General features: G+C 60.0%; 2 protein-coding genes across 6 annotated transcripts in view; one reads left to right on the top strand and one right to left on the bottom strand.

Annotated features, from left to right (window-relative positions):
* The first annotated feature begins 3476 nt into the window (after positions 1-3476).
* On the top strand, positions 3477-19626 carry LOC118706830 (vasodilator stimulated phosphoprotein). 5 transcript variants are annotated; one of them, XM_036416467.2, is made up of 13 exons: positions 3477-3785; positions 12391-12562; positions 12914-13079; positions 15441-15540; positions 15929-15966; positions 16087-16337; positions 16461-16558; positions 17094-17145; positions 17311-17344; positions 17561-17606; positions 17732-17822; positions 18634-18691; positions 18796-19626. In XM_036416467.2, exons 1-13 carry the CDS (start codon positions 3781-3783, stop codon positions 18831-18833), a joined length of 1149 nt encoding a protein of 382 aa, XP_036272360.1. In that variant the 5' UTR covers positions 3477-3780; the 3' UTR covers positions 18834-19626. The 5 variants fall into 5 exon arrangements, with proteins under 5 accessions (XP_036272360.1, XP_045429651.1, XP_036272358.1 ...); XM_045573695.1 differs by having other exon boundaries at positions 3478-3785; positions 15444-15540; positions 16458-16558; positions 17308-17344; XM_036416465.2 differs by having other exon boundaries at positions 3478-3785; positions 17308-17344.
* OPA3 (outer mitochondrial membrane lipid metabolism regulator OPA3) overlaps positions 19275-22215 on the bottom strand; it is a 113884-nt gene continuing 110943 nt past the window's right edge. The window contains exon 2 of the mRNA XM_045573696.1: positions 19275-21395. Within this exon, the coding sequence (XP_045429652.1) occupies positions 21013-21395 (383 nt within the window). The 3' untranslated portion in view covers positions 19275-21012. The remainder of the gene's footprint in view (positions 21396-22215) is intronic.

Here is a 22215-nt window from a genome sequence, read left to right as displayed (position 1 = left end):
AAGGAAAATAAAACAGCGGGTGTGATAAGAAAAGCTACCCTTACCTTGGTTTTTAAAAATTGCTATTCGTTGTTTTGTTTTTTGTTTTTTTGAATGGTAGTAAGTTCCCACGGTTCAAATTCAAGGGTACAAAAAGGCATAAAATGAGCTGAAACCGGTTTGGCTCAGTGGATAGAGCGTCGGCCTGCGGACTGAAAGGTCCCAGGTTTGATTCCGGTCAAGGGCATGTACATTGGTTGCAGGCACATCCCCAGTGGGGGGTGTGCAGGAGGCAGCTGATCGATGATTGTCTCTCTCATTGATGTTTCTAACTCTCTATCCCTCTCCCTTCCTGCCTGTAAAAAATCAATAAAAATATATTTTAAAACAAAACAAAACAAAAAAGCATAAAATGAGAAACCTTGCCCTAGGCGGTTAGGCTCAGTGGATAGAGTGCCGGCCCCAGATAGACTGAAGGGTCCCAGGTTTGATTCCCGCAAAGGGCACAGGCCCAGGTTGCAGACTGGATCTCCAGTGGGGGGCGTGCAGGAGTCAGCCGATCAATGATTCTCTCATCGTGTTTCTATCTCTCCCTCTCTGAAATTAATAAAAATATATTTTAAACAAACAAATAAATTGAGAAGTCTTTCTCCATCTCCATCCCTCAGCCCCCGGGGATGGATGCTGTAGACAGGGGGATCAGTCTGGGAATATGAGCAGAGATCTGACAGAGAAGCAGCCGCCATATAAATACTCCAGGGAAGTGTCCTAAGACAGACCAGTGAGAAAGCCTAGAGACAGGATCAAACTTGGTGTTATCTTAAAAAAAAAAAAAAATTGGCCGGGACTGGTTTGGCTCAATGGATAGAGCGTCGGCTTGGGGACTGAAGGGCCCCGGGTTCGATTCTGGTCAAGGGCATGTACCTTGGTTGCGGGCATATCCTCAGTAGGGGGTGTGCAAGAGGCAGCTGATCGATGACTCTCTCTCATCAATGTTTCTAACTCTCTATCTCCCTCCCTTCCTCTCTGTATAAAATCAATAAAAAATATATTTAAAAAAAATTGATTTGAGAGAGAAACATTGGTTTTTTGTTTGTTTGTTTTGTTCCACTTATTTATGCATTTATTGGTTGATGCTTGTATGGGCTCTGACAGGGGATCAAATCCTTGGCATATTGGGACAATACTTGGACCAACTGAGCCTGGCTAGGACTTGAACTTGGCATTCCCGGGATGAGGCTTGAGATGTCTATGACCATCGAATACTCCACAACCCCATTCCCTACCCTGTTGGTAACCACGGCCATGAGTTTGGGTGGATTTTTTCCAGACCTTTGATTCTGCATACACACCCATGCAGATGGTATCTTAGGTGCTTCCTTTATCCTATGTAGCATTTGGCAGTTTTCGTTTTTCCACTCAGTGACATGGTGGGGACTACTTTCATGCCATTTGCACTCCTCATTCTTTTTATTATTTTTATTTAAAAATACATTTTATTGATTTTTTACAGAAAGGAAGGGAGAGGGATAGAGAGCTAGAAACATCGATGAGAGAGAAACATTGACCAGCCGCCTCCTGCACACCCCCCACTGGTGATGTGCCCTGACCAGAATCGAACCTGAGACCTTTCAGTCCACAGACCAACGCTCCATCCACTGAGCCAATCCGGTTTTGGCCATCCTCCTCTATTTTTAAGTATGTTTTATTGATTTTTTACAGAGAGGAAGAGAGAGGGATAGAGAGTCAGAAACATCGATGAGAGAGAATCATCGATCAGCCGCCTCTTGCACACTCCCCACTGGGGATGTGCCCGCAACCAAGGTACATGCCCTTGACCGGAATCGAACATGGGACCTTTCAGTCTGCAGGCCAATGCTCTATCCACTGAGCCAAACTGGTTTCGGCTGGCCATCCTCCTTTTGATGGACCTGTAGGCTATTTCCAATTGCTTTGCCCTCACATCACTGTTGCCATCAGGATCTTGGTCAGGCTCCTTTTGTACATTTGCAAGGGTTTCTCGTGCATTAGTCTTGCTACCTGTTTTACACAAGAATGGTTTTTACATTTTAAAGGGCTGTAAAAAACATATGAAAGGGACTCTAATATGCCTAAGATATCTACTAGAAAAAGTTTGCTGACTGCAGTGCAGGTGGCACACAGAAGCACCACCCTCCCATTTCACAGATGGAAAAGCTGAGCCTCAGAAAGGACTTGCCCCAGGTCACACTGGAGTTCTGCCTCAGTTGAAGATGTGTGTGTTGAAATGCTGTCCTGGGCTTGGCTGAGTGAGTGAGGCACCGAAATAGGTGAGGTCTACACCTACCAGTTCCCAAAGAACGCACAGCCTGAGGAGACACACAGAGAAGCAATTCTAACGCAGGGGGCCAGGGTTCAAGGGCTCCCAGGGCGAGATGCAGAGAAGCACGAACGAATGTCAGCACAAGGCCTAGAAGCAGGAGGTGAGGTCAGGGCAGCGCCCGGGCAGAGGGTCTGGCTTGGACAAAGGCTGGGAAGGCAGATTTGCTCACCTGGTCACCTGGACCCTGAGTATTGTTTGTTTTACATCCGCACCAAGCACCCCTAGCTCTGGGATGCAGGCCAGGGGGCTTATAGCCCAGCTACAGTTCCCGCCTCCAGGCCTCCGTCCGTCCCCCCATTAGTAACCGGCAAACGGATGGAGGACCGGGCGCCGCACCCCGGCCAGGTGGCTGTCGGGGGCGGGGCCTCTGGGTGACGTCAGGGGGCGGGGCGGCGGGACCCGCTGCGGAAGCTGCGGCGGGTGTCGGGGCTCAGCCGCTGCCGGCGCCTGTGGGGGGAAGGGGGTACCCGGGAGCGGGTACCGGGAGGGTCGCTCCGCCTTCGTGCCCCCCAATGGCGGGAGGATCTTGCCGTTCTCCGCGGGCAGGGCTGAGTGACGGCGGGGCATGCGTGGGGAGGGAGCCGGGGCTTCATCCCCCCCCTGGAACCCGGCGCCTCCCCGCCACCAGGTCCCGCCGCACCCCACCCCCCGCCGCACCCCACCCCCCGCGGCTGTGAGTCACGGCGGCCGCGCCCCCTCGGCCGCTTCCTCTCACCTTCCCGGCCGGCGGGGGGCGGGGTCCCCCCTCCCTGCGGGGAGGAGGGCTCCCCTTTAGCAACCCCCCCAATTGGCGGAGGAGAGACACGTTTGGGGGGTAGAAGGGGGGATTTAAGGGAGGAATCTGGAGGGTCCGCCTTGCCCCCTCCCCAGAGCGAGCAGAGAGCAGAGAAATGGAGAAGCGGGTGGGAAGGGTGCTAACTCATTGTGCCCCGTGGAGATCCCCCTGAGAATCCCCATCGTGGGGAGAGCCGGGATCCCTTCCCCTCCTCCAGCTTCCCCCTCGTGTGAGAGGGACCCGGCGGCAGCCCGCGCGGCAACGCCGGGGTGTGAGGGGCTCGGCGTCGCCTCTCCAGCGCCCTCCGCCCCGCCCGCCGCCGCCGGCGCGGCCCCTTTAAGGCGCGGGGCACTGTGGGTAGGGGCGGAATTCGGAGCGGAGGGAAGTACGGGAGTGAGAGTAACACCGCAGCCGCCGGCGCCGCGGGACGCCGCGGGGGCACGCCGCACCCCTTTCTGCCGCGGGGACCCCGATCCGAACCCCCAGAGCGGGGAGGTGCCCGAGGACCCGCCCCGGCCCGGTCCACGTTTTCCCCAGGAAGCCGGACTCTATGGGGCGGGACCCCGGGGGAGACTGAGCAGCACCCGGAGCCAGCCCTGAACCCCTGAACCTCGATCCAGGGGCGCCCCGTCCTGTGGGCGCGCCGCCCTCCCGCGGAGCAGCCATGAGGTGAGCCTGCAGAGCCTCCAGCCCCTGCCCCGCCGGCGCGGCCCCCCGCCCCGCCTTTGTCCCCCCCCAACTCGCTCCGGGCTGGGATTTGGGGACCGGGCGCCGGGCGCCTCGGGAGTGAGGCCGGTCCCCCTTGGAGGAGCTCCCAATTCCGACCACTTCGCCCCCTGACTCCCAAGCTTCGCCGTGGTGCCGGCGGGGTTCTCCTGGGAGCCCTCCGGTTTGGGGGCGTCCCGAGGACTCCCGGATTTGTAAGACTTTTCCGGAGGCCCTCCCAAGTTGGCAGGGACTCCCCGCAGGGGGGCCAGGCCTCAGGCAGTTCTCAGAATGCCCCCCAAGTCTCAACTCGGGCTCCGAGAGGGTTTGTGGGGGCCGGTTTGTGGGGCTCCCCTTTACGTGGCGCTGGGAAGCCTCCCCGTGTGGGACTCGCTCCTTAACTTCGGGGACACGGCGGCCCCTCCAAGCGGAGGGCTCCCCCTTTGCCGGGCGTCGGAGGGGGCGGCCCCGGGCGCAGCCTGGAGGCTGGGGGGACGCCCCTCCCCCGGCGCCCCGGCCCCGCCGCGCCCCGGGCCGAGGGAGCGGGACCGAGCGGGTCCGAGGGCGGCGCCCGGCCCCGGCCCCGGCCCGCTCCCCACCTGCGGGCGCGGGGCGGGGGGCGGGGGCCTTTGTCTTCCGGGCTCACCTGTCGAGACAGCTGGCGTGCGGGGCGGGGGCCGGGGCGCCGGGGCCGGGCTCCCCCCTCCCCCCGGTCCCCAGCCTCCCCTCCCCCTCCGGCCGCGGCTGCGGGGCGGGAGGAGGGGGCGCGGGGAAGCGTCAAGGTCACCGCGCCCCCCTGGGACCCAGGCTCCCCAGATCGCTCCCGCCATCTGCCCCCGAATTTAACCCCGGGGTGTGTGTGTGGGGGGCAGGGGCAGGGACTCGGGGTTTTGTCTCACCCTGGCCTCCCCAAAACTCCCGGGCTCACCTGAGGGCGGGGTCGTGTGGGCTGGGGGGACCGGACCGGATCCCCCCGTTCTCCTTCCCCCCGGCCCCCCATCACCTTCCCCCGTGGCCGGAGTCAGACAATGCTATCTCCCTTCCTCCACTCTCCCCGGACTTCCTGCCCCAAGACCCCGGCTGCAGGGGAGGCCTCCGGGGACAGCTGGCATTAACCCCGCGGTGCCCACGTCCTCCGCCCCCCGCGCCCTGCCCTCCGGCATCAGGGGGCGCTCCCTCTGGGGCCCTGGGAGAGCCCGCCGCCCGCGTTTGTTCCTTCTGCTGGGAAAGGGGTGGCCGGAGAATTTGGGACAAGGGGGCACCCCCAGATACCGCCCCGACTTCCTGCCTCCCCTTCCTCCCCTTAGAGCAACATCCCCGGACCCAGGGCAGATCCGGGGAGCCGGGCCCCCTTCCCGCACCCTCTTCCCCGGGGAGCCCTCTCTCCCACCGGCCCCGGCCCGCCCCCTGCCCCCCGCCCCCCACGTTTCCGGTCCCAGGCACCGGGGAAGGCGGATGGCGGATGTCCGAGTTAGTGCTGCCTCACTCCCTGAGACCGTAAAAGGGCAGGAGCAGTGTCTGGGCCGGCCTCCCACCCCCACCCCCACCCCAGCCCAGGCCCGAGGCCCCCGCCCCTCCACAGGCCCCACCGCAGGCCCCCTCCTGCTGGTGGAGGCCCAGCCTCCCACCTGGGGAGGGGCCAAAGCTGAGCTGGGGGTGTCCCCCCAGGGGGTTGCTTCCCTTCCTGAGGGGGGTCTTCCTTGTCACTGGCCACACCCCACTGTCTGGGCTGTGCCTCTTCTCCCAAGACAGCTAGGGTTCACACTCACCCAGGCCACCCAGCTGGGGAAACTGAGGCTCAGAGAGCCGGGTGGAGCAAGATGCATCAGACATTCCTAGGCAGACTTGAGGGAGAAGAGCAGACCAGGATCCTTTGATTGCTGGCTGGTTGGGATGGTGACAGTCTTGGGGGGCAGTTGGGAGAGAGGATGTTAAGATGGAAAATTACAAGATAAAAGCTCCCCCCCCCCCCCCCCCCAGTTTGGCAAATATTTGTTGAGTGTCTAATGCGTCTTAGACTCTGCACTGGGATTCCGGGAGAGCAGGAGGCCGGCGGAAGTCTGAGGCCCTCGGGGCAGAGGCCGCTAAAGAAGGATTTGGGTTCATTTCTTTCTCTTCCAGCAGTGGTCATTGCTCTTGTTTTTAGTTTACAAAATTGTGAGACCACTTGGTCAGCAATCTGCTTTGTGCAGACACTGTACTAGGTAGCTAATTCAGTGTAATCCTCAACAGCAATTCTGAGAGAGAGATATGCCGTGACTGCCCCACCTCCCAGTTTACAGATGGGGAAACTGAGGCATGGACAAATGAAGCAGATGGCCCAACAGTTTGGAAGTAGGCAAGCTGAATTTGAACTCAGGACTGACTCCAGAGTATTATGCTAGTAAAGAAAAAGGAAAAGAAAACCTTTAATGTTCATATATATGTATCTATACATCAAACACACACACACACACACACACACACATATATATTTAATTGATTTCAGAGAGGAAGGGAGAGGGAGAGACAAAAACATCAGTGATCGGCTGCTTCCTGCACCCCTCACACTGGGGATGGAGCCCACAATCCGTGCATGTGCCCTGACCGGGAATCAAACCATGACCTCCTGGTTCATAGGTCAGCGCTCAACCAGCGAGGCTTAGCGGTCTTTTAAAAATATATAGGTAACACTCTTTCACTGTGTGAACAGTTAACGCAGATACGAAGAAAGAACCTTTACTTTCTTGTTCGCTTATAGGAGACAGACTGGTCAGGGAAGAGGGACTGGACGGAGCCTGCACCGGCCCCACAGACCCTCGATCTGGTCCCTATTGCAGGGCTGCTTGAAAGAGCAGTCGCTTGGGAAGGTGTGTGGGTGCTGGCAGTGAGGGTCACACGGTGTATGGTGTAAGGCAGCTATGGGGGAAGTCTAGGGCACAGAAAAGCAAGCCTCTGACCCGGAAGGTTGACGTAACCCGAGTGACTCTGCTTGATTGCCTCCAGCGATGGGAAGCTCTCTCCCCTGTTTTGACCCTCAGCTTCCTTATATGGAGCCTGGGCTTTAGGGTTTTTCTTATCTCTTTGAAGTGTTGCAGCAAACCACTGAGTGATGGTTCCCAGGCTGGAAACAGAGGCTCAGAGAGGTGAAGTCACAGGCACCCTCTCCCATCCACCACCGCTTGCTAGAGTTTTCCAGAATGTGGGGACCTGTGGCGAAGGGAGGGTCCCGCGTTGGCTCCCTAAGAGTCCAACCTCAGCCGCAGCTTCCTGGCTGTGGGGTTTTCTGTTGCAGGTTCTGCCTGGTTTATAGTTTCAGTGTTTGAACGTAAGTAATGAATGAGTTTTTTCTAGGTAATACCGACCTGCAGTGAAAAAAAGAGAGAAAGATAGAATCAAGCCCTAGCCGGTTTAGCTCAGTGGATAGAGCGCCAGCCTGCGGTCTAAAGGGTCCCGGGTTCGATTCTGGTCAAGGGCACACGCCCAGGTTGCAGCTTGACCCCCAGTGGGGGGGCGTGCAGGAGGCAGCCCATCGATGGTTCTCTCTCATCACTGATGTTTCTCCCTCCCTGTCTGAAATCAATAATAATAATAAAATAATCAAACCGTTTTAAAAAGTAAAGAGTGCGACGTGTCCATTTCCTCCTTCCTCAGGTCCCCAGTGCCCGTCCTGGAGGCAGACACTGTTAGGCTCCAGAGAAGCTGCAAAAATCACCACATCTCCTCCCCACCTTCCTTAAAAACCTCTGATACCACCACTTCAGCCCTGGCTTTTTCAGATTTTAGCTTAGCTGTTTCCTCACCCTTCAATGAGGTTAAGAACTTAGGCGGAGCCGTAACCGGTTTGGCTCAGTGGATAGAGCATGGGCCTGCAGACAAGGGTCCCAGGTTCAATTCCGGTCAAGGGCATGTACCTTGGTTGCGGGAACCTCCCCAGTGGGGGGTGTGCAGGAGGCAGCTGATCGATGTTTCTGTCTCGTTGATGTTTCTAACTCTATCTCTCTCCCTTCCTTCCTCTCTGTAAAAAAATCAATAAAATATATCTTTAAAAAAATAAAAAAGAGCTTGGGTGGACGCTGTGTGACCTGGGACCAGTGTCTTCACCTCTCTGTGCGCTTGGCTCCTCCTCTGTAGTAAGTAAGAGTAAGGACCGGAGGAAACTGGAGCTCCACAGCACCTGGGACAGTGTCTGTCTGTCCGTCCGTACACACCCCCTCCCCCCCCCCATGGCTGTAGGTTTCCCGTTTTCACCGATGGCTGATGTAATGCTGTTGGACACCTAAGGTGTCGACACCGTTCAAGTTCTGGAAACAAATCCCTGCCCTCAGGGTCCTGACCTTTGGCAGGACAGATTGGGATGGGTGCTCGCTGTGGGACGTGGGATGAGGGAGACTTCCTGGTGGCAGGGCAGAGGCTGGCGGAGGAGGAAGTGTTAGCCTGAGGCAGGAATGTGCCTGTGGAAGGAACTGCTCGAAGGCTGCAGGGGCTGGAACTGGGAGGGGGGGTGGGGGGAGGTCGGAGATCGCAGATCTCATAAGCCACAGAGAGATCTTGGCTTCTTTTGTCTGCTGGAGCCGGAGTGGGGGGTGAGGGGGGACCCCACCTGACGGGGTTTTAACTGGATCCTCCTGCCGTAATGGGGACACTGGCCTGCAGAGGGGCAGGGCCAGCCCCGGTCTCCCGCCAGGCGCCCTCGGGCCAGACCGAAGCCGGGCAGGGCAGGGCAGGGCAGGGCCGGCAGCTTGGGGGAGCAAAGTGCAGCCAGGGTGGGGTGGCAAACACAGCCCGGCTCCCGGCCAGAGTCTGCCCTGTGGGTGGGTGGCAGGTGTGGGCGCGGCCCCCACCCTGCCCTGCCGGGGGCAGCGGGAGCAGAAACGGCCCCTGAGGCCGCCGCTGGAGCCTGCACCTGGCCTGTGGGTTCGGGCCCACGCGGGCCCTGGTGGCTCAGACTGTGGGCTGGCTGCCAGGTGGCCTGGGTTCAAATCCTCCTTCTGCCAAAGGGGAGCAAGCCCCGGCCTCATGGGTCTCTGGGCCTCCGAACGCTCCCCACGTGCGCCCTGAGGATGGGACGTGCCCATCCTGAAGGAGAATGAAGTGAGGGGCGGAGGAGAGGGCTCAGGGTGTCTGCTCAGTTTGTGTGAACTTGGGGGTGTCCGGCGCTCAGGCCTAGGAGCCCAGAGCCGGTCTGTGAGGGGTTTTCCCTGACTAGCCTCACCCCCACCCCCAGCCCTGGTGGAGACAGCCTTTGTGGGGTACAATTTCTGTCCCCCGGAAACCTCTGACCACCAACTTCCTCTTTTCAGGAAAAAGCTTGGTGGGGGTGGGGCGGGGGAGGGACCGGCACTTCCCCCAGGTCTGTGTGTGACCTTGAGCAAGTCACTTCCTGTCTGGAGCCTGAGCTTCCTCCGTGGGGGAGGGAGGGTGAACCTGAGGAGGACTGGGTGCTCCTGAGATGTTCGGGTGCCTGTGATGGGAGATGCTGACAGTTTCTTTGCTTTTTTAAAATATATTTTATTATTTTTTACAGAGAGGAAGGGAGAGATAGAGTTAGAAACATAGATGAGAGACATCTATTAGCTGCCTCCTGCACACCCCCAATTGGGGATGTGCCTGCAACCAAGATACATGCCCTTGACCAGAATCGAACCCGGGACCCTTCAGTCCGCAGGCTGATGCTCTATCCACTGAGCCAAACCGGTCTTGGCGATGCTGACTGTTTCTAAGGGCCCAGTTCATGTCCAGTGCGTGGCTTTAGGTGCCCAGATTCTGCTCCTCCCACTGTCCTGGGAGGCTTGGGGGGCTGCCATTTCCCCAGTCTGCGGTTCTCTCGTGGGAGGGTCCCTGGCTGTGTCACACGGAGTGGGTGGCTCCGCGGGGGTTTGAACCCAGGTCTCTGGCTATCGGCCTGAACTCTGAACGAGTTTCTTGATTCACCCGCCTCCTGAGGCTGAGTCAGAGGCCACTCGCTCCAGATCTCCTCTGGCTCCCGGGCCAGGGAGGGCGCCCGTCCCCCTGGGCCTGGGCCTGGGCCTGGGCCTGCGCTGTCACCCTGTCACCGTCTGGGCTGGCCTGGCTCCTGCCCCCGAGGGCGCGGCCACGGCTGGCTGGGTCGTTGCCAGGGCAGGGAGCGTCTGCGGTGCCCCGGGCAGTGGGGGTGATGGGGCAGGCGGAGGGGTGATGGGGCAGGCGGAGGGGTGATGGGGCAGGCGGAGGGGTGATGGGGCAGGCGGAGGGGTGATGGGGCAGGCGGAGGGGGTGATGGGGCAGGCGGAGGGGGTGATGGGGCAGGCGGAGGGGTGATGGGGCAGGCGGAGGGGGTGATGGGGCAGGCGGAGGGGGTGGCGGGGCAGGCGGAGGGGGTGGCGGAGGGGGTGATGGGGCAGGCGGAGGGGGTGGCGGCAGGAAAAAGAAGAGGTGAGGGTGCCGCCTGGGTCCCCAGCTACTGCAGCCTTCCCTTCCCTTCTGAGGGCCCAGCTTCCTCCTGTGTGTGTGTGTGAGTGTGTGTGTGTGTGAGTGTGTGTTTAAGTGCGTGTGTGTGTGTGTGTGTGTGAGTGTGAGTGTGTGTGTGAGTGTGTGTGTGTGTGAGTGTGTGTGAGTGTGAGTGTGTGAGTGTGTGTGTGTGAGAGAGTGTGTGTGTGTGTGTGTGAGTGAGAGTGTGTGTGTGAGTGTGTGTATGAGAGTGTGTATGTGTGTGTCTGTGTGTGTGTGAGTGTGTGTGTGTGTGAGTGTGTGTGTGTGAGTGTGTGTGTGTGTGAGTGTGTGTGAGTGTGAGTGTGTGAGTGTGTGTGTGTGAGAGAGTGTGTGTGTGTGTGTGTGTGAGTGAGAGTGTGTGTGTGAGTCTGTGTGAGTGTGTGTATGAGAGTGTGTATGTGTGTGTCTGTGTGTGTGTCTGTGTGTGTGTGTGAGTGTGTGTGTGTGTGAGTGTGTGTATGTGAGTGTGTGTGTGTGTGAGAGTGTGTGTGTGAGAGTGTGTGTGAGTGTGTGTATGAGAGTGTGTATGTGTGTGTGAGTGTGAGAGTGTGTGAGTGTGAGTGTGTGTGAGTGTGTGTGTGTGTGTGAGAGTGTGTATGTGTGTGAGAGTGTGTATGTGTGTGTGAGTGTGTGTGTGTGAGTGTGAGTGTGTGTGTGAGTGTGTGTGTGTGAGAGTGTGTATGTGTGTGAGAGTGTGTATGTGTGTGTGAGTGTGTGTGTGTGAGTGTGAGTGTGTGTGTGAGTGTGTGTGAGTGTGTGTGTGAGTGTGTGTGTGAGTGTGAGTGTGTGAGTGTGAGAACCCTGGAGGAGAGGGAACTGAGGCTCCTGCAGTGCCAGGCTGATTGATTCCCAGTGCCGCTGCCGTCCCCACTCCCTCCTCCTCCTCCCGGCCCCTCCGCCCCCTCCTCCCGCTCTCACTCCCGACTTACCTGCATTTCTCTCTGACGCGCTTTCTCTCTCTCTCTCTCTCTCTCTCCTCTCCACTCCTGCCTTTCCATGGGTTCCCCTCACCGTCCTCTTGTCTGTCTCCCCTTTGTCAGTCTGCCTCTCCCTCAGCGCTCTCTCTCCATGTCAGCCTGTTTGTCCCCTCCACCCTGTCTGTCTGTCTGTCTGTCTGACTTCCTCTCCCTCTCTCCCCCCGCCTGTCTCACAGCCCCAGTTTGTTCTCTGTCTCCCCACTCTGCCTGTCCGGCTCTGTCCGCCTGTCTGTCTTCCTTCCCAATCACTGTCCACCGGGGCCTCTGCCAGGGGCCGGCCCCCTGCCTCCGCGTGTCTCTCTTCCTCTCACACTGTCCCCGAGCCTCCGGGGACCCGGGGGAGGGGGTGGCGGGACGGGAGAGGGACCCAGGGGGAGGGGGTGCCGGGAGGGAGGGGGGACCCCAGAGGAGGGGGTGCCGGGAGGGAGGGGGGACCCAGGGGAGGGGGTGGCGGGACGGGAGGGGGACCCAGGGGGAGGGGGTGGCGGGAGGGAGGGGGGACCCAGGGGGAGGGGGTGGCGGGACCGGGAGGGGGGGACCCAGGGGAGGGGGTGGCGGGACCGGGAGGGGGGACCCAGGGGGAGGGGATGGCGGGACGGGGAGGGGGGGGGACCCAGGGGGAGGGGGTGGCGGGACCGGGAGGGGGACCCAGGGGGAGGGGGTGGCGGGACCGGGAGGGGGACCCAGGGGGAGGGGATGGCGGGACGGGGAGGGGGACACAGGGGGAGGGGGTGGCGGGACCGGGAGGGGGACCCAGGGGGAGGGGGTGGCAGGATCGGGAGGGGGGACCCCGGTGGAGGGGGTGCCGGGACGGGAGGGGGGACCCAGGGGGAGGGGGTGCCGGGACGGGAGGGGGGACCCAGGGGGAGGGCGTGCCGGGACGGGAGGGGGGACCCAGGGGGAGGGCGTGCCGGGACAGGAGGGGGGACCCCGGAGGAGGGGGTGCGGGACGGGAGGGGGGACCCAGGGGGAGGGCGTGCCGGGACGGGAGGGGGGACCCCGGAGGAGGGGGTGCGGGACGGGAGGGGGGACCCAGGGGGAGGGCGTGCCGGGACAGGAGGGGGACCCCGGTGGAGGGGGTGCGGGACGGGAGGGGTGCCGTCGCCCGGCTCACGGGCCTCCCCCCTCTCCCCGCCCGGCAGTGAGACGGTGATCTGCTCCAGCCGGGCCACGGTGATGCTGTACGACGACGGCAACAAGCGGTGGCTGCCGGCGGGGACGGGCCCCCAGGCCTTCAGCCGAGTCCAGATCTACCACAACCCCGCCGCCAACTCCTTCCGGGTGGTCGGCCGCAAGATGCAGCCCGACCAGCAGGTGCAGCCCCGCCTCCCCTTCCGGGGGCTGCCCCCCCCCTCTTGCACCCCCCCCCCCCCCCTCCCCCCCGCCTCCCCCTGCACCCCTCACCCGCCTCTCCCCCCACCTCCCCTTTCCCGGGGCTGCCCCCCCCTTGCACCCCTCCCCCCCCCGCCTCCCCCTGCACCCCTTCACCTGCCTCTTCTCAGGGCTGCCCTCGCCCCTGCACCTCTCCCCAACTCTCCCACCCCCCCCCCCCCCCCCCCCCCCCCCCGCCTCCCCCTGCACCCCTCACCCGCCTCTCTCCCCACCTCCCCTTCCCAGGGCCGCGCCTCCCCCTGCACCCCTCACCCGCCTCTCCCCTCCTGCCAGGTGGTCATCAACTGCGCCATCATCCGGGGTCTCAAGTACAACCAGGCCACCCCCAACTTCCACCAGTGGCGGGACGCCCGCCAGGTCTGGGGCCTCAACTTCGGCAGCAAGGAGGACGCAAGCATGTTCGCCGCCAGCATGGCCAGTGCCCTGGAGGCCTTGGAAGGTCAGCAACCGTGGGCAGTACTCGTGGCCTCAGTTTACTCATCTGGAAATGGGGCTGATTCATTGCTCCTGTGGACAGGTTTTATTTTATTTTATTATCATTTTAAAAATATATTTTATTGATTTTTTACAGAGAAGAAGGGAGAGAGATAGAGAACTAGAAACGGCGATGAGAGAGAAACATCGACCAGTTGCCTCCTGCACACCCCACACCGGGGATGTGCCCGCAACCAACGTACATGCCCCTGACCGGAATCGAACCCAGGACCTTTCAGTCCGCCGACCTACGCTCTACCACTGAGCCAAACCGGTTTTGGCGTGTGGACAGATTTTTAAAAAAATATGTATTTTATTGATTTTTTTACAGAGAGGGAGAGGGATAGTTAGGAACATCGATCAGCTGCCTCCTGAACCCCCTCCTCCCCACAGGGGATGTGCCTGCAACCAAGGTACCTGCCCCTGACGGGAATCGAACCTGGGACCCTTCAGTCCGCGGGCTGACCCCAGCTCCGGGAGGGCTCCCCCTGCCCTTCGCCGGGTGTCATACTGGCTCCTGTCATCATCAGTTCGTATTTAGACATTAATATTATCAACATATATATTTTTTAGACATCAATATTAAATCTCCAGGTGGTAGCTCTCTTTTTTAAAAATACGTATTTTAAAATATGTTTTTTCTAGAGGCCCTCCTAGCCCCGGCTTCATCCGGAATGTTGTTTGGCTGTCTGGTCTAATTAGCATATTATGCTTTTATTATTATGGATTGATTTCAGAGAGGAAGGGAGAGGGAGAGGGAGAGAGATGGAAACATCAATGATGAGAGAATCATTGATGGGCTGCCTCCTGCACGCCCCCCACTGGAGATCCAGCGTATAGCCTGGCCATAGGCCCTTGACCGGGAATTGAACAGTGAACTGGTTCATAGATAGATGCTCAGTCACTGAGCCACGCTGGCCGGGTGCTAGTTCTGTTTTTTTAAATTCATTTTTGAGAGAGAGGCTGGGGGTGGGGGGGAGGAAAAGAGAGATGCTGGTTTGTTGTCCGGTCACTTATTCACGCATTCATTGGTTGATTCCTGCGTGTGCCCTGACTGAGGACTGGACCTTGGTTTATCCCGGCCAGGACCTGACCGTGCCCACGAGTCGCTGGACACCTGGGTGACAGGCAGACTCCAGTTCCGTTGGGCTGAGGTGGGGCTGGCCTGTGCGTGCCTAGCAAGTGCCCGGTGACGGCAGCCCATGGCCAGCGAGGCGTCCGGTCCGAGGTGCCCGGGTCCAGCCTCGCTGCCGGAAGCTTCCGATCGCCCAGGGCCGGGCGTCCGCTTCCCGGGGCGGCCCCGGTGCCGGCGGGAGGGCTTGCTGGTCTGGGGCACAGAGAGAAACATGGTGGGCGCCCGAGGCCTGGGGTGGCCTCTTCGGGGTCCTGGGGCTGGGGCTCTCGTGGCTGAGCCCCTGGCTACGAGCAGACGTGGGAGCCTGGCCCGGGTTTCAGTGATTAGAGCGTCAGCCTGCGCTCTGGAGGGGCGCAGGTTCGATTCTGGTCAGGGACACCTGCCTGGGTTGCAGGTTCAATCCTGCCCCCCCCACCACCACCACCACCGCTAGGAGCTGTGCAGGAGGCCCCCGATCTCTCTCTCTCTCCCTCTCCTCCCCCCTCCCCGCTACCTTCCACTCTCTCTGAAAATCAATGGGATAATATCCTCACTCGTGAATAAGGATAAGAAAACAAACAAAAAGCCCTAGCTGGTGTGGCTCAGTGGGTAAGCGTCGGCCTGCGGATTGAAGGGTCCCGGGTTCGATTCCGGTCAAGGGCACATACTTTGGTTGCAAGTTCCTCCCTAGCCTGGGGGTCTGGGCCCTGGTTTGGGTGCTTGCAGGAGGCAACCAGTCAATATGCTTCTCTTGCATCGATGTTTCTGTCTCCCTCTCTCCCACTCTCTAAAAATCAATGGAAAAATATCCTCGGGTGAAGATGAAAAAAAAAAAAAAACCGAGTAAAAAAAAACAAACACACCAAGAGTAGATGTTGGAATCATCCTGAATTTGTCTTGTTTCTTCAAATTCCAGTTTGCAAGTGTCTCCCCCTTTGGGCCTTCATTGTGCTCACCCTCCCCCCCCCCCCCCCTCACTTGGGCATCACCGCAGCACCCACCACATGCCCGCTCAGCTAGGGGACCTGGTGCTGACCCTCAGCCAGGAGTTTGCCCAGGTGCCCACACCCAGCCCGAGTGCCAGGGTGGCTGACAAGAAGGAAGTGAGCACCTCTGGGCGGGATTCCTGGCGGCCTGGCGGAGCCGGGCAAAGTGCCAGGGGTGGGGCCGGGCTCCGGGGTGACTCATCACCTGGTTCTACCCTCTTTCCAGGAGGTGGGCCTCCAGCGCCAGCACCGCCGCCGCCACCCGCGCAGCCGCCCGCCTGGTCCCAGAACGGCCCCGCCCCCGAGGAGGCGGAGCTCCAGAGGAGGTGGGCCCGCCCGCGCCATCCTGCCCTCCAGGGTGGACAGTCCGGCCCCGGCTCCTACAGTTCACGACTGTCCACCTTCAGCTCCCCCGGGGGGGGGGGGCTAGACATTAGCTTTCAGGAACCCTGCCTCCTGCCGTCTGAGAAACGCCTCCCCCTCCCAGTCCTAATTCGCAGGAGAGTCTAAAACTCGGTTCTTTAGAGAATCTGGAGCATTTTGTGATTCAGGTGTTGACAGTCTGGCTTGGGCCCACCCTGCCCGCGCCGCCCCGCTCCCGGGCCCTGGGGAAGGAGGCGGGTGGGGGTCCGCCCCTCTCCCTGGAGCCCGCGGGGGCCGGGGCGGTGGCCGGGCCCAGGGTCCCCAGTGACAGCAGCTCCATCACCTCCTCAGGCCGCCGGAGCAGGTGGAGCGCCGGGTCTCCAATGCAGGTGATGGTTCCCGGGGCCCTGGAGGGAGTGGGGGGCCGCCCAGAGGAGGGGGTGCGCCAGCCGGAGAACAAAGAACGAGGCTTCTCTCTCAGCACCCCTCCTTTTATTTTATTTTTTCAGGAGCCCCCCCTGCTCCCCCAGCTCCCCCAGCTGGGGGGCCGCCTCCACCTCCAGGACCGCCCCCGCCGCCGGGTCCGCCCCCGCCCTGCGGTCTGCCCCCCGCAGGGGCCTCAGCTGTAGGGCATGGAGCAGGGGGAGGCCCGCCCCCTCCGCCCCCTCTCCCCACCGCAGCGGGCCCCAGTGGTGGAGGGGCTGGGGCCCCCGGCCTGGCTGCAGCCATTGCCGGAGCCAAACTCAGGAAAGTCAGCAAGGTGAGGGGCCAGCCAGGCCGGTGTGGGGAGACGGGCCCTGAGGGACAGCGGGCAGTGAGGCCAGAGTGGCCCGGGGACATCCGGGGCCTGTCCTTAAAGCCCCCTCTGTGATCTCTCCAGCAGGAGGAGGCCCCGGGGGGCCCCGCCGCCCCCAAAGCTGAGAGCAGTCGCAGCGCGGGGGGCGGGCTCATGGAGGAGATGAACGCCATGCTGGCCCGGAGGTGAGCGGGCGCCGGGGCCTCCGTGTTCCCGGAAGCTGGGGAGCAACCCCTCAGACCACAGTCACCCCCGGGGCCAGCAGGGCCCGGGGTGGGATGCTCAGATTCCCCTTGTGGGTTTGTTTCTTTGGGTGAAAGTTCCCTCTTTGATAGTCAGGTTTGGGATACGATGCTGCAACTGCCTTCTCCAGAGATGGCTGAGTTTGCAGCCACCTGGTAGGCTCTAGAATGTTCTAAATTCTAGGACCTTAGACATTCCTGCCTCGGAACCTGAAAAGTTGGTTCCTAGAATTCCGGAGCCTCCGCTCCGCCCTTAGACCTTTGGGATTCCCAAATGTGAAAAGCGCACCCCCCCCTCCCCCCAATCCCACCCCGGAGAACAGCACTCTCTGTAACTTCCAAAATTAAAGTTTTCTTAGCTTTCACAGATTCCATAACCCTGTACCCTAGAACCCGCCTTTCTGAGCTCTGGGCAGGGGGATTGTTGCGTGGCTGAGGGAGGGCCGGAGCCATCTGTTTTTGCCTTTCCCTCCTGCAGAAGGAAAGCCACCCTAGTTGGGGAGAAACCCCCCAAGGATGAATCTGCCAATGTGAGTTAGAGGCTCTTCCTGCCGTATGCACCTCAGGCTGTGCCGTTGGGGTAGGGATAGTGGGGAGGCGGTGTGACCAGGATGGGCTGGACCGAACCTGGAAGAGGAAAACGAACAGAGGTGTGGCAGGGACCGGCTCACGACAGTTTCATTTCCCACCAGCAGGAGGAGCCAGAAGCCAGAGTCCCAGCCCAAAGTGGTGAGTGACAGCCCAGTCTTGCCACAGGAACTACAAATCCCAGGATGCTTTGCCCCGACACGTAAAGCACATTCTTGAGAGTCTGTGCAAACAATACTGGAGATTGTAGTCTCCTAAGGTGGTTCTTGGAACAGGGGCTGATGGGGCGGTGGGAAAAAGATCGAGGTGGGGCATTCCTTGTCCCTTATCTTTTTTATTTGTTGCCTGTTCCCCCAGAACCTGTGCGGAGGCCCTGGGAGAAGAACAGCACAACCTTGCCAAGGTGGGTCATCGATAATGGCGCCCCACCTACCCCACGGTGATGGGTTTGCTGAGTCCATGCTCGTGGAATGGGAGGCAGACCCTCTCTAACCTCATTTCTGTCCCAAACCACACCCTCCCTCCCAGGATGAAGTCTTCGTCTTCAATGACCACTTCCGAGGCCCACACCTCCACACCCAGCTCCGGCGATGAGTCAGACCTGGAGAGGGTGAAGCAGGTAGCTTGGCGAGGGGACTGGGGGTGAGGTTTGGTGGGGAGGGGGCTATAAAAGGGGCCGCAGGAAGAAGAGATCTAAATTCTGGGTCTAAATTCTGCCACTGGCTTGCCCTGTGATTCTAGAAAGGGCCTGGGAAATGCAGAGATGTGATCAGGTCAGGGAAGACATGTCTGTGTCATCCACAACTCCCTCCCCCCCCCCCCCCCCAGCACTTGACAGGCCTTACTAATCTATCCCTGCACACTTTCCTGTTGAGTACCCAGAGTCCTTTTCAGCACACCGGCCCCAGACATCCATTACCGACTGGAGTTGGCAGGAGAACAGAATGTATTTGCCATCCCCGGTACTGGATGTTCTTCAGTGCTTTTCTCTGGCTCAGAGGACCCAGAAATCTCCAGAATTTCTCCAGTTCCTCTGCGGCTCTGTCAGGGCGGTCATAGTGTGTGTGTGTGTGTGTCCTTTCATTCATTCAGAAAGGAGAAATTAGCCCTCGCTGGTTTGGCTCAGTGGATAAAGCATTGGCTTGAGAACTGAAGGGTTGGTCCCGGGTTTGATTCTGGTCAAGGGCATATGCCCAGGTTGCAGGCTCAATCCCCAGTAGGGGATGTGCAGGAGGCAGCTGATCAAGATCAATGATTCTCTCTCATCATTGATATTTCTCTCTCTTCCTCTCCCTCCCTCTTGAAGTCAATAAAAATAAAATGAAGCAAGGAAGGAAGGAAGAAAGGAGGAAAGGGAGGGAGGGAGGGAGGGAGACTATTGTCTGCAAGACCAGCACTCTTCCTGATCGGCTGCGCCCCATTGTTTTCAGGAGTTTGTGGAAGAGGTGAGGAAGGAATTGCAGAAAGTGAAAGAAGAAATAATTGAAGGTGAGGTGGTTTGGGAGGAATCCTGTCCGTGGGAAAGAGCCCTGTTTGGGAAGGGAAGGGAGAAGAGGCTCCGCCCCTGACCTCTGCCCTTTGTTTCCTTCCAGCCTTTGTCCAGGAGCTGAGGAAGAGGGGCTCCCCCTGACCCCTGGCCCAGAAGACCCCGTTTCTCCTTTCTGCACATCTCGCCTGTCACCCTGCTTTCCCTGCCTCAACTTGACTTGGAATTGGCCGAAGGCTACACAGGAATGCGTCTTCCCCACGCCTCATCCCGCTTGGAAAATTCCAAGGGGGTGTGGCTTCTGCCATGCCCACTCCTGTACTGGCTGCTGATTGGCTGGGGAGGCCCCCACCCTCTGCTCCCTTTGGTCCTTCCCCTCTGCCATCCCCTTGGGGCAGGTTCCTCTGCTGGGGATGTACCAATTAACCCCACAATAGGGGGAGGAAGGAGGGAATTTCACATTCCCTTGTTCTAGATTTCACTTTAACGCTTAATGCCTTCAAATTTTTGTTTGTTTTTTTAAGGAAAAAAATTATAAATATATATATATATTTAGGTTTTGGGGGGAAGGGAAATTTTTTTCTCTTTGGTTTTGATAAAATGGGGAGTTTTTAAATGCTTTAGCCCCAGGCTTGTCCCATTCGGGCAGCTATTTAAGGTGGGGAGGGGGTGTCCCACCAGGCTGGGGGCACCCCCTCCCTCTGGCTCCTTCCCCTTTTCTATGAGGAATTAAGATGCTGTAACTTTTTGGAACCTCAGTTTTTTGGTTTTTTATTTGGGTAGGTTTGGGGGTCCAGGCCGTTTTTATCCCCTTCGGGAGAATAAGGTGAAGGAGGGAGGAAAAGGGGAGGACAGCTCGCCTCCGCTCTCCCACCTTCACCTCCAGCTTCTTGAAAATGGGCCCTGCGGAATAAACCTGCCTGTTTTTATAAACGCTGAGCTTTCTGGAGTGATTGGAAGGGCTGCTCGGATGAGGACGGGAGCAGGGTGCTGTCCCCCGCCCCAGCAATCCACCTGCTCCTCTTCGTCCTTCTTCCCACCCTGCACCAGTTCCAGTTCCCTCAGCTCCTTCCTTCAGCCAGGCCGGCTCTGCCCCCTCTGACCTCTCAGCAGACCTCCCTCCCTCCCTCCCTGTCCATGCCCCTTGCCTAGGCCCTTCCTCATTCCTCCTCCCCCCTCCTGCCCCAGTCCAACCTCTTCCCCATCCGAGAGAAGGCCCGGGCTGTCCCTCCCGGACGGGTGGCCTGGGGCCAGTCCCTTTGCTGCCCGGAGGCCTTGGGAAAGGACGCTTAGAAGGATCCTCTGCCCCCTTCCCATCAGAACCTCCGGCTTTTCCATTTTAACGACCCTGTGTCCTTTTTACCGGCATGCACCGCGGTACTCAGACACACTGAGATGCCCCTTTAATTAGAAAACATCTCCAGTCTAAAAAAAAAATTGCATTCGGAAGTCAGAGCTCACGCACACCCCTGCGGTGGTTCATGGGGTCAGGCAGGGACTGCCTGGAGGAATGTTCCCTGTGGGGGGGTGGGAACTTCGGGCTGAGGGCCAGTGGTGCCGTGGAGGAAGCCTTTGCATGAGGGGACTGGGGGCCAGTCCAAAGGCAAAAAGGACGAGGGAATCCCTGAGTGTTCTGAAGGGCAGGCTTGGGTGAGAGGTGGGGTCATGGCCGTTGCCCGTGTAGTAGAACAGGCGGGTCCCCATGAAGGAGGTGGCGGTAAGGACGGCCGAGGGCCCAGAACTGCCGGCAAACGGGGGCTTTGGTCAAAACAATTGTTCAGCCCCCGGGCAGCACCGGTTTTTCCAACCTAAAGGGCCGCGTCCCCTGGACGGCCGGGAGCAGGGGCGGGGAGCTGCCAGCCTTTGCTGTGGGCTGTGCCCGGACGGAGGTGCTGGTGCAGCTGCTGGAATGATCGCTCGGGAGGGGCCCGCAGTAGCGGTGCCAACGGGGGACCGAAGCCGGGCCCCCCAGGTGACCTGCGGGAGCTAAAGCTTTCCGAGGTCCATCCTGTTCCTCACCCCCATGGAGAGCGGAGCAGACAGTTGTGCATCTCCACTGCAAGGGTGGCGAAGGAGCGATGTTTCCGGGGAAAGGGGAGGACCCCCGCGGGCCAGTGCAGGTGTGAGGGACAGCGCGTCCTGCGGGCCCACCTGTGGGGGGAAGTGGCCAAAAGCCTGGTTGGTTGAGCCCCGGCCTGGGATCCGTTCTGCCCCAGAGGGACCGGGTGGTATTAGCTGGACCGGTTCAGGAGGGCACAGGGCGGACAGACGGCCACACCGGGAAAGTCACGTCCAAGGCCAGCGCCTGGCGGCCTCCTAGTCCTCAGGCTCTGGGCGCCTTGGGCTTGTCCTGGCGGCGGCTGTGGGCGCGCAGGTCTTGTATCTCGGCCCGCAGCTCGTCCAGGGCGCTCTGCGTGGGCGCCGCCTGCACCTGCGCCTGCAGCGCCTCCAGCGCCAGCCCCAGGCGCTCCACCTCGTCCCGCATCTCGCCCCAGGCGTCGCGCTGCTGCAGCTCCCGCCGGCGCTGCTGCGCCCGCTGGCGCCAGTACTCCAGCACGATGCAGGCGCAGGCCAGCAGGAAGATGGTGGCCTCGCCCAGCAGCTCGGCGCCCAGGTCAGCTGCCGCCTCCTCGTTCAGCGGCTTCACCGCCTCGGCGTTGAAGCCCATGAGGCGCATCTTGGCCCGCATCTCCGCCCAGTGGTACACTGCGGGGGAGAGAGGGTCACCCAGTGGTCACTGCGGGGGAGAGAGGGTCACCCAGTGGTCACTGCGGGGAGAGAGGGTCACCCAGTGGTCACTACGGGGGAGAGAGGGTCCGCCCAGTGGTCACTGCGGGGGAGAGAGGGTCACCCAGTGGTCACTGCGGGGAGAGAGGGTCAGCCCAGTGGTCACTAAGGGGGAGAGAGGGTCAGGGCTCCGCTGGGCGCCCCCTCCGACCCGCCCCCCGACTCCTCCGAGTCCCGCGGGGCTGCGGGAAAGGCAGCCGCAATGTCTGGCTGGGGAGTGTGAGCCCTAAAGACCTGCTTTGGCTCAGTGGATGGAGCCTTGGCCTGCGGCTCAAGGGTCCCAGGTTCGATTCCGGCCGAGGGCACATGCCTGGGTTATGGGCTCCATCCCCAGTGGGGGGCGTGCTGGAGGCACCTGATCAATGATTCTCTATCATCATGGATGTTCCTTCTCTCCCTTCCTCTGTGAAATCAATATATATATTTTAATATATATTATTGATTTTGCACACCCCCTACTGGGGATGTACCTGCAACCAAGGTACATGCCCTTGACTGGAACCCTTCAGTCCGCAGGCCGACGCTCTATCCACTGAGCCAAACCGGTTTCAGCAAGATTATATATATCTATATTTTATATTTAAGAATAAGACCCTTGCGCACGCGGGGCGGGCGGAACGCTGAGTTAGCTGTTGGGGCGGCCGGCGGCCGGGCATCTTTGGAAAAGTCAGATCAGGGCGAGAAGCTGACAAATGCTGCCTTGGATGGGGGTTCTTAGTGCGGCGCCCCCCTGGGGTGG

The sequence above is a fragment of the Pipistrellus kuhlii genome, unplaced genomic scaffold (assembly GCF_014108245.1).
Source record: "Pipistrellus kuhlii isolate mPipKuh1 unplaced genomic scaffold, mPipKuh1.p scaffold_m20_p_55, whole genome shotgun sequence".
Lineage (NCBI taxonomy): Eukaryota > Metazoa > Chordata > Mammalia > Chiroptera > Vespertilionidae > Pipistrellus > Pipistrellus kuhlii.
This window is presented reverse-complemented; position numbering and strand designations above follow the sequence as displayed.

Bases quoted from the DNA above. Each gene is read 5' to 3' on its own strand.
- LOC118706830 (XM_036416464.2), top strand. The intron at 16,338-16,457 runs GTGAGGGGCCAG...TGATCTCTCCAG, and splicing joins AACTCAGGAAAGTCAGCAAG to CAGGAGGAGGCCCCGGGGGG. The intron at 17,146-17,307 runs GTGAGTTAGAGG...ATTTCCCACCAG, and splicing joins CCAAGGATGAATCTGCCAAT to CAGGAGGAGCCAGAAGCCAG.